Here is a 13167-nt window from a genome sequence, read left to right as displayed (position 1 = left end):
TGGGCTCCTAAAAAGAAAGCAAAATAAAGAAACCTAAAGCAGCATCTCTGGAGTGAGGAGAAGGCAGAGCCCTGGTATCTCAAGAGAAAGAAGAGGACTGTTTTCAGCTCACTTCCCTCCAGGCAGTGGTCCTCAGGGAATCCCTCAGGGCTCTTGGAAGGTGGGAGCCTTTTGATACTTGTTATCCCAAAACTGACTTGGCCGGCAATGAGATGGTGGCCTCTCTTCCTTTGGGAAATTTTGGGCTAGATGAACTCCTGGGTGTAAAACATGACCTGACTGGCAAAACCCAGCAAAGTTACTTTTCCTTATAATTTCTCAGTGGCCACGGAGGCCAAACAGCATTGGATCTTAGATGATGAGATGTTGGGTTTGAGGTGGTAGGTCGCTGCCATGAAGGAGCAGGTGCCCACGAGTGAGAGGATTCTGACCTGTGAATAAGGGTGAGTTTCACTGTGGATGAAAAGAGGTTAAATATAACAGTCCCATTCATATAGGTGGCACAGCACTGACAGCAAAACAAAAATATTCAGAAAAGCAAACTATAAAGGAGGGCAAGAAAACAGAACTGCAGTGAAATGGGGTGCTTTACCTGCTTTACCTGTCACCTCTCCAAAGCTCTCTCTGTTGAAAGAGTCTGCCCTGTCACAGCCCCATTTTGCCCTGGTGGGATTTTTTTTTTTTTATTCATTTCTGACATTGTTTTGGGTTTTACAGTTTCTTTTCTGCAGACTTTATCAGAAAGCATATTTGTGGTGAGAGCCTGTGAAAGGACCTGGCTTGCTGAGTAAATGTTCAACGTGGAAATGAGCTGCATGACCTTGAGGAGGGGAGAGGGAGGAAAGCTGACAGAAATTCATAAAAAGCTGAAAAAGAAAAGAACAAGGAGAAGGGAGGGGAGAGGAAAAAAGATAAAAGGCCTGGCCAGACTGGAAGAAGTCACACAAGAGAGGAATAATGGTCTTTCTTGTTACAGCAGGGACTGGACCTGTCGTATTAGGCATCTTAAAGAGCCTGAGTCTAAGTTGTGCTCAGCACTGACACTTTGAAAAATAGGCCCATTTAAGGTGACTCAAGTTGGGCAACAAAAGTCAGTAGTCACTTTAGATCATCTTGGCCTGTGTTCAGAAAGGGTGAATTTTATCCTTGGCGAAAGGCCAGTGGGAGGCCCTTCTGTGTTCTGTTCCCGTTCCCAGAATAGGACTTGGGGTGGCTCCTGGAGCTTGTGCCGGCCCTTTGGGGCAGGGGCAGAACCCACTCTTCTCAGGTTTTGGGCTGAGCCCTCCCTGTGCAGAAGGCAGTGGTCGCTTTCTGGGCTCATGTGTCAATCCAGTTGTCTGTGGGCAGAAACTGGGCTTGAATTTATTTGTGGAATTTTTGGGGGGCTGTGGGTGTCTGGAGAAGGAGCTGGATGGAGCAATGTCTCTGTCCTCAGTGCAGGAAGGGACCGTAGCAGCAGTGCAGGACGTTTCCCAACCATCCTTGGAGTTCCTCAAGATGTGAGATTGACATGGAGGCACTTGCTTTGGAAAACTAATGAGTGTGCCAATCAGAAAAGACCAACAAAACACTGTTGCAAGGAAGAAACTTTGAGTGGAAACACCCTGCTGTCACTAGCAGAGACCAAGGTGTGAGGTCCAAGCTTGGCTTTCCAGAACTGCCTGGTTTGGGCTTGATGGTTTTACTTCAGTCCCACATCTAGTCCTGGAGGATCTAAAGTGGATTTTAAAATTGTGTTGTAGGGACTGGAGAGAAATTGAGCACCAAGTTTCTGCAGGTTCGTATTCCTCTAGCATGTCCTTATTATCTGGATGACACCAGCTCCAGGAAGCCCCTCGGTCCTGCAGTCCTTGGCTCTGGTGCCATTTCTGTGGAGGGATCTGGGCACACAAGAACCTGGCACGCAGCAGTCAGGGGGGCTGGAGCAGAAACCCTTGTGCTCTTCAGGGAACCAATGGCTTCTGCTGCTTTTTTTGTTGTTTGAATGCATGAAAAAAAAAGTGTAAATGCACTTAGGCTCCCCTTACTGCTCATTCTGTTGTCATTTTTTTGACCCCCCAAATTCTCTTCATTTTCAAGGGGGGAAGTCTGACTTCAATGGCATCAGCACTTCCAAACCACTGCACACTGACATAAGCAGTTCAGAGTGTGTGGCAAGGACTGTGCTGAAGCAGAGTTCTCATTTGTGTTGAAACAGGGCTGATCGCCATTTTTTTGTTAAACCTGAATAGCTGCACTAATGGTCCTCATATACACATCTTTAAATTTTGGTTCATTTAGGTGGGGGGTCAATTTCTTTCCATAAGCCTGAAAATTGTAGAATAAGATTTTCATCTTCACTGCTGCTATGGGAGAGCTCTACTATATGGAGGGGAGCATTTTTTGATTTTTTTTCCAGTTGGAAATGAAAGAAATCAAACTTTTTCCAGTAGGGAAAAGTCGTGTCTAGTGATGACCTCAAAATAATTTCTCTAGCAGTGCTGTGTGATGTCAGACAAGACAGTATGTGGCTGGGTGGGAAGTGCAGACAGCATGGGCACAAGTGCCTGACAGAGGGGAAAACCATCAGTCCACGGCTTTGGGAGGAACTGGAGCAAAGTCACCAGCACAGATGCCAGAGCAGGGAACTGTAACTGTACATTTAATAGCTTTGGATGTTTGCTTTTATGTGACAGTTGCTGCTCAAGCAAACAGATTGGAGAATTTTAGACTTGCGTGGATTTCGGGGATTTTATTTATATGTGCTCAGCACAGAACATGAGTGGGATGGGAGCATAGGGTTTTTTTCAACAGGAGAGGGGCCTTGTACCCTGCTCCTCTGTGCCTCTGTGCACCTTGATTTTATGACCTGAGCCTTCCCCTTTCACTCCTGTTTCTTACTCTTCCCTGAAGTCACTGTCCCTCCAAACCCACCTCACTCACCTGCTCCCTCTGGTTCCAGCATCCTCCCACACTCCCCGGAGCATCCTCTGTCCTATTCTTCTGCTCCCTGATTTGTTAACCTGCCCCTGTGCTGAAAGCCCCGTCTGGAAGTCAAACAGCCATGCCCTGAGTGCTGGCCCTGCCCGGCCTCCCCTGCCCAGCTTGGGCTGCGGTTGAAACTGTCCTGTGAGAACTGCAAGGCAGAGGCATGTTTTCACAGTTTATTCTCCAAAAGGAGAGCCTGCTAGGGGTGAGGGGCAGGCTCCTTGCAGTGAAGGTGTTAACAAATAGCAGGTGATTAAACATGACAAGCAGTGACATTTCTGTGTGGGGTTCTCAGTACCAGCAATGCCAAGAATGAAGCTATAAACCCTGACATTTTGTGTTATGCACTGAGGTTTTTAATAGACATCTTTCTCTCCCTCACCCCTGTTTGTTTCTTTTATTCTCTATTCTCTTCTGTCCTCTTTTCCCTTTCCTCTCTTTTCCTGATCCTCACCCTGGCTCTGTCCCATCTCAAGTGCCCCCACCTCCGTTTCCCATCCCTCCCTCCCTGCTCTTATCTTTGCTCTCTTGCTTCACCAGACTCATTTGTTCAATGTCCTTCAGTTTAGCTTTTGTTTCTCTCTTCCTCCCTATTTTCTTGTTATACTTTTCCAAGATTTTTTGCTTTTCATGGCATCGTTCACCCTTCCTTATTCCTCTCTTCCTCCTCGTAGCTCCGGTCTCTGCCATATGCACACGCTGGCAGTCTCTCACACATATGCACTCCCACACTTTATTGCACACACACTGGCTCTTCCCGCACACTTCCCTGCTCCCCCCACGCTCCTGCTCTCTCCTGCTCTGTCTCTCACATACGCTCACACTTGCTCTTTTCTTTCTGTGCTTCCCCTCTCCTGCTCTTCTTTGTCTTTGTTACTCCCTTCTGCTGTCATCCTCCCTCTGTCTGTTCTTTTCCACTCTCTCCCCTTCTCCCTCCCTTTCCTTTCTCTTTTTGGGGTCTGATGTAATACTCTAACCATGGGCAGCCAGGCCAGTTGCTTGTCAGGGAGCAGGTGTCCCACCCCTGAGTGATGTTTTTGTTAATAACATTTTTGCCCTGACTCAGAAGCCGTCATTTTGGAGATTGGTTGGTGGGTTTTTTTTAAGGACAGGAGCTGAGGAGGCTGAGCTTTTGGGAACAGTTGCTGGGTTTGTACTAAAAGGACTGCAACAGTTGTTCTGCTGAGCAAGAAACGTTGGAACAACTGCAGATTCTCTTCCCCCCCCCCAATCTATCCAAAGGGCATTTGGAGGTGACACCCAATGCACAGCCCCCTTGCAGCCAGCTCTAATTGGAGCTGACGAGCTGCCACTCGTTCTTGGCTTTGGAAGTGTGGCACTTCTGCCACTGGAGGTGGCCCTACCCAGCCCTCTCTATTACAAAAAAACATTTCCTCCTCTTCTGCCTTCTCCTGGTGGTGTTATGGGCACAAAATCAGGAAAATGCCAGAGTGACCAGAGCAGTCAAACACAGGGCTCTCCTCCAGCAGGTCGCCTGGTCTCTGGAGCTCAGTAGCTATGGCCCAGCTACACGACCTGGACATAAGAAAGGGGTCTCCAGGCACAGAAGGATAAAAGGGGTCAACGGCGGTCATCGGCTCCCTGCTCCATGGCCTGCCTGGCTCACTGTGTCTTACCAGGCTGTGATCCCTTTCATGCAGAGGCTGAGGCAGGGCATGATGCTTCCCAGTAGGTAGGATGGAGATGGTGTGGGCAAGCCCGTGGGAGCCCGTCCTCTCTGCTGCAGAAGGCATCACAAAGTGTTTCCTGGGTACTCGAGGCACCTCCAGACGCTCTTTGAGCAGCACAGTGATTCCTTCTCACACAGCTGCAGAATCTCTGCCTCCCCAGCTCCCTGGGGAAGGTCTGTAGGGAGCTCCTGGAGAATTACCAGGCATAGGGTCTGTGCTGTGCATCAGGAATGTACTGGCCCATCGCTACAGCTGACACCTCTGCACTGAGAGCACCCAGGGTGGGCGAGAGGCTCTCCTGGGTGGACAGAGAGGACAGAGGTTGGGGCAGCTCCCATGGGCAGGAGGTCTTCAGTGTAAGGGGCTTAGCAGGTATTTGAAATGAGTTCAAACTAAACTGCAGCTTCAGTCCCAGTATTTCCTTTTCCTTGACTCTGCACTAATTCTAAAAATCAAAATGCTTCCCCATAAAGAACCACCTTCCCATAAAAGGGCCTCTCCCTCCCTTTCTGCCCAGGTCTTATTGATCAAGCACCACAGACGGTGGCTGCAGCTTCAGTTGCCAAGTAGGGCAGATCAATAGAGACTCGATAGGATGGGATTTTTGGCAGCTGGAACATATATTTGTTCCTCCCTCCGTCCCACCGTCCCTCTGGGACATGGTTGGTGTCACAGTGGAAGCAGGTGGAGCAAAGCTCCGTCCTCCCGCCTGCCGCTCACCTTGTCATCTGTCCTCTGTGCTGCAGCCCTGGGAGCAGAGGCCTCTGGGGGAGCATCTGTGGGGCTGCAGAGAATGTGGGGCACGTGTGGAGAGAGAGTAGTCCCACCCTGTGCTGGCCCCCCTGGCCCCTCTCTGCTGCTTACCTTTTACAATGGCCAAGTTCACCCTTCTTGTATACTGGGGCAATCCCATGGGTCATTCCAGGCTCCCCAAAAGCAGTATTTGGTCTTTATTGTTTGCCCAGTGTCTTTATTCAACTAGTGTTTCTTCCCTGCCTGGATCCAAAGTAACTCCCCTCTGCCCTTCCCTCCTGTGTCATCAGTGCTGTTGTCATCTTTGCAGAGATGGGGAGAGCAAGGCACGGTGATGGGAAGCGACTTCCTGAAGGCCAGAGGGACTTGGTGCTGGATTTGGGGTTTGGGGCCATGTTTCTGGCTCTCCTTTAGCAGCACTCAGCCCGATGGCCATGGGCTTGGGACAGTGCTTCCCCACCCAGAGCCTTCCCAGGCTGCCCTGTTTGTGTGGGACCAAACGCTGTGGGCTGCTCTCCAGCATGAACTGGGGGAATGAGACGCAGAGGGGAGCACTGGGGAGGAGAGGGATGCCGTGCAGACTTGTCTTTCTCCATCCTCTCTGAAGAGCAGTTAGCTCTGCCATAAGATGTCCTTAACCCTTGCTAGCCCTCCTGGCTGCCCAGCCTCTGGCAGGTGCTGAGTGCCGCGCACAGAGAAGTTAATGAAATGAGTATTTTGGGGAGGGGGGAGGGAGGCTCTGTACTGCACCCTGGGGCCCTGGGTTTATTAATGGTGACCTGCCATTAAAGACTAAAGTGCTAACCTGGTCATATTTAGCAGCTTTCAGTGGTATCCCAGTGGTCTCTGCCTGCAATATCAACTCCTGCTTTCCCCCGCAGCCCCAGCTCAGCAGGAGCTGACTCCAGAGTTTCTCTGCTACAATGAGTCTGGTGGGCAGCGCTAAGAAGTCTCTGTGCTGCTGCTGCCAGACAGATTTCCACCTCCTCCTGCTGCTTCACGCAGCTTCCCCCTCTTACTGCCAGGTCTTGCCAGGCAGCGCTTGGAAAAGAGGATCAAGTCCTGGCATCTTCATGATTTCCTTAATAGAGACAGAGCCTGGGGGTCACTAGGAGAGGGAGGTGTGCCAGCACGAAGCTCAGAGGGTTTGGCCATGAAGAAGAGGCATACTCTGGCTCTGCAAAGCATTTCCACAGAGCTCTCCGAGAAGGCACTGGCAAATTATCCCTCTGAGGTGGCAGGCTGGGAAGCGAGGCAGCAGCTCTGCCAGACCTGATTAAAGCAGGACTCGAGGCTAACAGCTTCAGGTCAGAGCAGGAGGGCTGCTCCCACTGCTGCTGTCCCTCTTGCTCCAATCTAAGGGTTACGTGGAAAACCCAAGCTTGGGGGAATGTCCCTTAGGGGATATCAGCAGTTGTGTATTGCATTGACAGGCACTTTAGAAAGATGCTGGGAGCTGCTGCTGCTGCTGCTGGTCCAGGCAGGGATCAGTGTTAGCAGAAGAAAAAAAAAGCCCCAGAGTTTCCTTGAAGCTAATTCTGCTCTTGATGCTTCCCCAGAAGCAAGATCCTGCTGTGCTCCGTGTGCCAACTGAGATTATTGCTTTCCCTGATCACTTCTTCCTGGATTAAAACCTCAGCACAGAGTATTTTGCAGTGTGTTATTCCAGGATACCCACTAGAAGCTCAACATGGTGCAGACTCTGGCAGAGATACCAGGGAATCATGAGGCATCTCCAGCTCAGACTGCTCCTGGTGCTCAAATCAGGAGTGGGGGGTGCACCTGCCCCCTGGCACTTCTGTTTGGCCTGAGGTGAGGGCACAGAGAGCAAGGCTGTAAGGATTTTCCTCTCTCCAGAGAGCCCCGCAAGCCGCAGATCCCACGTCCTCGCAGCCCTGCCCTTTGTGTGGGCACGTTTGTCAGCGTGGGCTGCAGGCCATTCCCCAGCAGGGCCAGCGAGGGCAGGGGCCTTGTTCCAGCAGAGCTGAGCCCTCGCGGCCTCCCAGCAGCCGAGTTTGGCAGCCGGGCTGGGGGCAACCCTCGCTCGCTCCTTTGGCTCCGCGCCCCAGCTGATCTGCAGCCAGGTTTTGCTGTAATCCCTACATCCTGTTGCAGGTCCTTAATCAGCTGGAGCCAGCCTGGAAAAAAAAAAAACCCAAACCCCAAACTGTTGTGGTTAAAGCTCCCCACTGCCAGGTAAGGGGGAGGGATGGGCAGCAGCCTTCCCAGGCACCAGGTGGGAGAGGAGAAGGGTTGGGAGAGATTACAGTTTCCTTGGTAGGGATAGAAGCAGAGGAAAGGCTGTTTGTTTCTGCTGCGGGGGGGTCTCTGCAGGACCCACTCATGCTGTTCCCCTGCAGACAGGATGGGTCTGGGTTTGAGGCTTTGACTGCTCCTGTTCTCCCACTGCCGGCTCAGCTATGGACACTGGCCCTTCAGCCCTCATTGGGCAGGCTTGGAAACTCTCCGGGTTGTTGTTGAGTTGGTTTTTTTTCCCATTTAATGCATAGAATAACACTGATGGGTATGAACAGCTCCAGCCAGGCGACGAGGGGAAAGAATAACAAGCTCCTGAATGTCGGGCAAAATTATGGGCCATTGCTATTTAGGGTGAGTCTGGTGGATTTAGGGCCTCTCTGTTCTATTGTCCTGGCTGCTCTGGGCATTGGAGCAGGCGAGACACAAGTCGGGAATTTTATTGCAGAGCATGTTCAGGGGAAGGCTGGTTCTGAGCGTTTCCGGAGTAAAACAGCAGCAGTGGGGGAGAGGGCACTGTTTCTGTTGGAAAGTTGGTGAGATGTGATACTGGAGGCTGGAAGTCCTGGAGAGGTGCTTATCCAGCAGAGAACAGAGCCCCTTTGCATCCTGGTTTCTGTCAGGATTCAGCTCTAAAGTCTGTGTAGGATTGGTCTCCATCCATCAGACCTGGGCTGACTGTCCAGCTGCTGTGTCCCTTGGCAGACCCTGCTGGTCCCCACTGCATCTCAAGGGCACATGGCTCTTTGTCTTCTCTTGTGAAGCATTCAGGAATGTAGTTCATATGAAAAACAGTGCCTATATAGGTGTGTTCAGTGGGGATTAGGGGTTTTAGTGTCATCTCTTGGATGCTTATTGCTGGCACTGGTGATGTAACCAGGGCTGGCACTGCGATCGCATTGCCAGGTGTTAGGGGAAGGCCCCAGCTGAACAGCATAAGCATAGAGGGATACAGAAAGGCTGAAGAAAGGTGTTACACAGTGTGATAGAAGTGGATCATCCATGGGAAAGTGATGTCTTCACAAGTGCTGAACAGGGTGTACCCTAAGCATCCAGATTTTGGCAAATGCATTCTGTCCCATGCCAGGATGGGGAGGAGTGGCAGAGAGCAAGAAAGCCATTCAAGCCTGGCTCTCTACATAGGTGTGAGGCTCAGCAGGGTGAATTCTTTGCTTCTTTGGGGCTCTTTTTATTTGACCGGATTAAAAAGCCTATTTGAGTTTCTTAAACCATTTAATCTAAAATCCCCAGGTAGATGTGCCATTGGATTCAGTTTTAAGCTTATAAACAAAATAGGTCTGTGTTTGTCTCTTCTTCATTTTGTTTTAAAGAAAAAGGGTTTGACCTGTCCTCCCTGGAGCTGGGGGGGAGTTGAGCTTCTGGTGCCTGTGAATCCCCGTGAGCTTTCTGAAGGGTGGGAAAGTGCAGAGATTGGGGTGCTGGTGTGACCTTCCTGCAGCTCCAGGGCAGATGTACATGTGGCCTGGGCAGGGGCCAGGCTCCTCTGGCTGGTCCCCAGGGCTCAGTGCCTGCACAGAGTACTGAGTGTAGGTAAAAATTCCAGTAGAACCATTGCTCTGCAATTAGTTTGGATACGTGGAAAAGGAGAGGACCATAGGAGATGGGAGAAAGTGGGAGGAAAGCATGGAATGTTCTGGATAATTCCAGTTCCTTTTGAGAGGAAGCTGGTTCTCCTCTGCTCCCAGAGTGTCCAGCTCCCTCCAGGGTTTCCTCCTGCATCCCTCCTCTCCATGCAGTCTCCTCTTGTCTCCTCTACAGTGCCATGTGGCTTATTGCTGCCACTGCCTGTGCTTCAGAGGAGGTTCCATTGTCCCCAAAATGGGACAGTTCAGGATTTGTTCTCAGGAGAGAGGTGCTACTGATGCCTGTGGCAGCTGCAGGAATGTCACAGGTCTGTGGCCCACAGTGCCAGATACTCCAAAGGGAGGTACTGAACCCACAGCAGGTAAATGTAAGATGATCTGCCCCTGTGTCTCCTCAAAGTGTTTTCCATGTGTCCACAGAGTCACATGTGTGTGGTGACAGTGGCAGTGCTCAAACCAATGGTTTTGAGCAGTGTCCCTTCCAGATCCTGCCCCCAGTGCTGGGAGCACAGCAGAAGCGCTGGGCCATCCAGCCCCTCGTGCAGCCATGGAAAAGCTTGTTCCAGCACAGCCACAGAAGGGCCAGGAGGGAAGGCTGTCCTCACCCCCTGTGCTCTTTGCTGTGAGCAGAGAGGCCTCCTGTGTCCAGGGCTCTCAAGGAGATGCTCTGTGTAAGGGGAAGGTGGGAACAGGACTGTATCCTTCCCGCTTTCCTTCTCCCAAGGAGCTGAAGACTGACAGAGGGATAGGCATCTGTCCAATGGCAGCTAGAATAGGAGGGAGCCCTGTTGGCTTTGCCCAGGGAGCCTCTTTCTATATGGAAATGAAGAATTTAGGCTAATGGAGCTCAACCATCTCTAATTTTGCGATGGCAGGAGGATTTTGATTGAAAGTAATTAAGCAAGCTAGCTGTAAAATTAATTAAAGCAAAAGGGGGGGATTTTTTTATTGGATTGGATAGCGATATAGCGGCTGTCAAATGGGGGACGGATGGGGGTGACCTGAATTCTCTGCCCTCCCTCCTCCCACTCGGGACGTTTATGTCACTTTAATCTCCTTACAGCGGCTGGTGTGCATTTGTTTGAAATAATCAAGGAAATATGGTCAGAAATTGTCAGCTTTCAGATCTAATTTACCTGACAGCCCTGCGCAGACCAGTAAGCCTCTGTGTGCGTGTGTGTGGTGCATGCGACTGTGTGGTCATGGAGGACTCCTTGTCTCTCCTGTCCCCTGTTTTTGTTCATTCTGTCTTCTCTTGATTCTTAGCAAAAATACTTCTGACATATCTGGGGCCACCCAGCACCTTGCAGGAAAAAGAAATAAGTTTGACAATTTTCCTGCGGTCCCTTCTCCACCCCCACCTTCCCATCACTATCTCCTCCCAACCTGCTGCCTCATCCTTGCACCATAACCAGCTTTAGGGTTTAGGCAATATAGGATTAGGGGAGGTGGCTGTAATTCTTTATTCCAGATGGCTGGAAACTGCTAAACCCACTGTCACAAGCACTGAGTTATAAAAATACTTAAATTAGGCCCTTTGTTTCAGCCCCTGTCCCTGCCAAGCAGCTATCCTGGTGTCCTGCCGGGAGCTCAGCTTGCGCAGAACAGGTGGGGGACTCTGAGTCCAGACTGTAATGATGATGCTGGGGAGAGGCTTCTCTGGACTCACACCTACCTGGATTCCCTTGCTCAGCTCCATCTGCTCCCTTTTTTGCCTTTAGCTCTTAAAGAGAGATCTGCAGCAAGAAGGAGCTGGGCATGAGTTGGTGTGTGCTCACTTAGCAGGTGAACATCCCAGTCCAGGGATGTACAAAGGCTGCAATTCCTACCCATCCTGACTGTGTGGGTGGGGGTGTGCACATTCCTGACAGAAATCTCAGGCTTCCCCCTGGACCTAGCCCTGCAAGAACCTGGTGACCTGAGCTCAGCATACTGAAACTGGGGAAAGAGGATGACTGCTACAAGACTGGTGTTTCCTCGGAGCTGCCCTGGTGCCTCACATCTGTCTTGCTAGGTTGACTCTTAGGGCTATTATTTACTATTTATTATTATTCATTAAGCACCAAGAGAGTTTGGGCTTTTGTTTGTTTTGTTTGGGTCTCTATATAGCAGCCTTAGCTGAGGCAGACTCTGGTGCCAAGACCTCTGGCACTTTTACAATTACAGCCCGTGATCCTACTGTATTGTTTATGTAATGACTCTCAGTCCCGAGGGATTCTGCAGCCTTTCTTAGACCAGAGCACCCAGCACCTGGCAGGGAGAGTGCAGAGCAAGTACTGGACCCTGGTGCCAAGGAAAATCTCTGGGCTTTGGGTCCCAGGGAATCATTTATATGTAGAGGGCTCAGGCTGGACCTGCTGTGAGGATCCACATGCAGGGGAGTTGATTAAGCTGCTTCAGAAGGAACAGATGATTCATCCCTGCCTGGTGTCTGTGGTCACAGGGTCTCTTAGTAGCTCAGACCTGATCTTCTGGCTGTTGAGTGTCTGCAGCCCACCAGTCTGTCTCTCATACAGGGAGCTGAGTTGACTGGTCTTTGTGGGCCAGCTGATGTGACCAGTCCCTGAGTGTCCCAGAGCACCCCATGTCAGCATGGGGATTTAAACTTCTATTTGTTAAGCAGGTGTGTGGAGGGCTCCACACCAGCTCTGTAACATGCAGGACATGGGTAGGACTGGTGATGACCAGCTGCAAGGGGCTGTGCTGAGGTGGGTGATGAGCTCATCACCATGATTCTTGGGTTTAATTCCAGCTTTGCCACTGATTTGCTTTGTGTCTTTAGCCATGTGAATGCATAGCTTTGTGCCAGTGCTTCCTCATCAGTATAATGGGAATAATTAGGCTTCCCTGATTGACGATGGCGCTGAACACTGAGTGTGCTGGCAGACTGTTTGCTTTTGTTTAAAAGTCCCTTCCAAAAAAAAGGAGGTAAGACCAGATTTTAAGGTGCTGGTTCCCATATCATATTGCAGATATATGTGGGTTAAGGTCTCTGACAATACCCAACCCTTTCCTTGTGGGACAGGTCTGCTCTGAAGAGTTGGCTTTCCCTAAACCTAACAGGACAGAGTTAGGTTAAGACTAAGTGCTTCTAAGTACTGTCTCCCCTGTATTCAGCAAAATACAGAATGTGGCACTGCTGATCTTCTGTGTTAATTACAAATATAACAGAATGTAACATGAAGAATAGTCTAAATAATTTCATGGCCTGTTAACCAAAAGAGAGCTTAACTTCTGGGACATGGACCAGGCTACCACTGATAATGGTATCTGAATTCAGTGGTGTCTAGAGGAAGGGTCATACCATACTGGCTGCTCTGATTTCCCACTGTAGATTGCAAGACCAGATGATTAAGAGTGCATTAGATAATCTTCTAACATAACATTCCCTACAGGCAGTTACTGGCATTGCTGTAGAGACATCCTGAACGACGTGTTGGAAAAGGAAGTGCACAGGACAATCTTTCTGCATTGTGAACATGTTTGAGACCCCCATGCAAAGCTGTGCTCTGTTCTGACTCCAAGTCTCCTCAGACATGGCCGAGGAAAATGCACGTGAGTGCTGACCTGGGGGCACCTTCTGTTGTTCTATTTGCACCTGCTTTTACTTGTTCAACTCCTCTTCCCTCTCAAGCTGTGCCCCTCTCACTGCAAATGAGTCTGGAGACCCTAATTCCAGCACAGCCAGGAGTTGAGAAACATCCCGTACTTGGGTGAATGGGATAAATTCAGATTTGGGTGGCATTTCTTTTTCTCTCAGTTTAGTGTGAGTGGCAGTGGAAAGGCATAAGTTCCCTTCTGTCACTGATGTGGTGTCAGCTGGGAAATTATTCTCCTGAGCCAGGCAGAGTAACATGAGCATAAGATCAGTCAGAGGAGGGTCAAGCCCAGCAAGT

The 13167-nt window shown here is 50.3% G+C and overlaps 1 protein-coding gene across 7 annotated transcripts in view; it reads left to right on the top strand.

Annotated features, from left to right (window-relative positions):
* Positions 1–13167, top strand: part of CASZ1 (castor zinc finger 1) — a 276127-nt gene that overhangs the window by 197029 nt on the left and 65931 nt on the right. For 6 of the 7 annotated variants that reach the window (XM_053997453.1, XM_053997451.1, XM_053997449.1 and 3 more), the window contains one exon: positions 12667–12826. The exons of the other annotated variant lie outside the window; for it this stretch is intronic. In XM_053997453.1, the coding sequence (XP_053853428.1) occupies positions 12808–12826 (19 nt within the window). In that variant the 5' untranslated portion in view covers positions 12667–12807. The remainder of the gene's footprint in view (positions 1–12666; positions 12827–13167) is intronic. 7 annotated transcript variants of the gene reach the window in all.

Source organism: Vidua macroura, chromosome 23 (genome assembly GCF_024509145.1).
Source record: "Vidua macroura isolate BioBank_ID:100142 chromosome 23, ASM2450914v1, whole genome shotgun sequence".
NCBI lineage: Eukaryota > Metazoa > Chordata > Aves > Passeriformes > Viduidae > Vidua > Vidua macroura.
The sequence above is the reverse complement of the archived record's forward strand: the minus strand, read 5'-3'. Positions and strand labels throughout refer to the sequence as shown.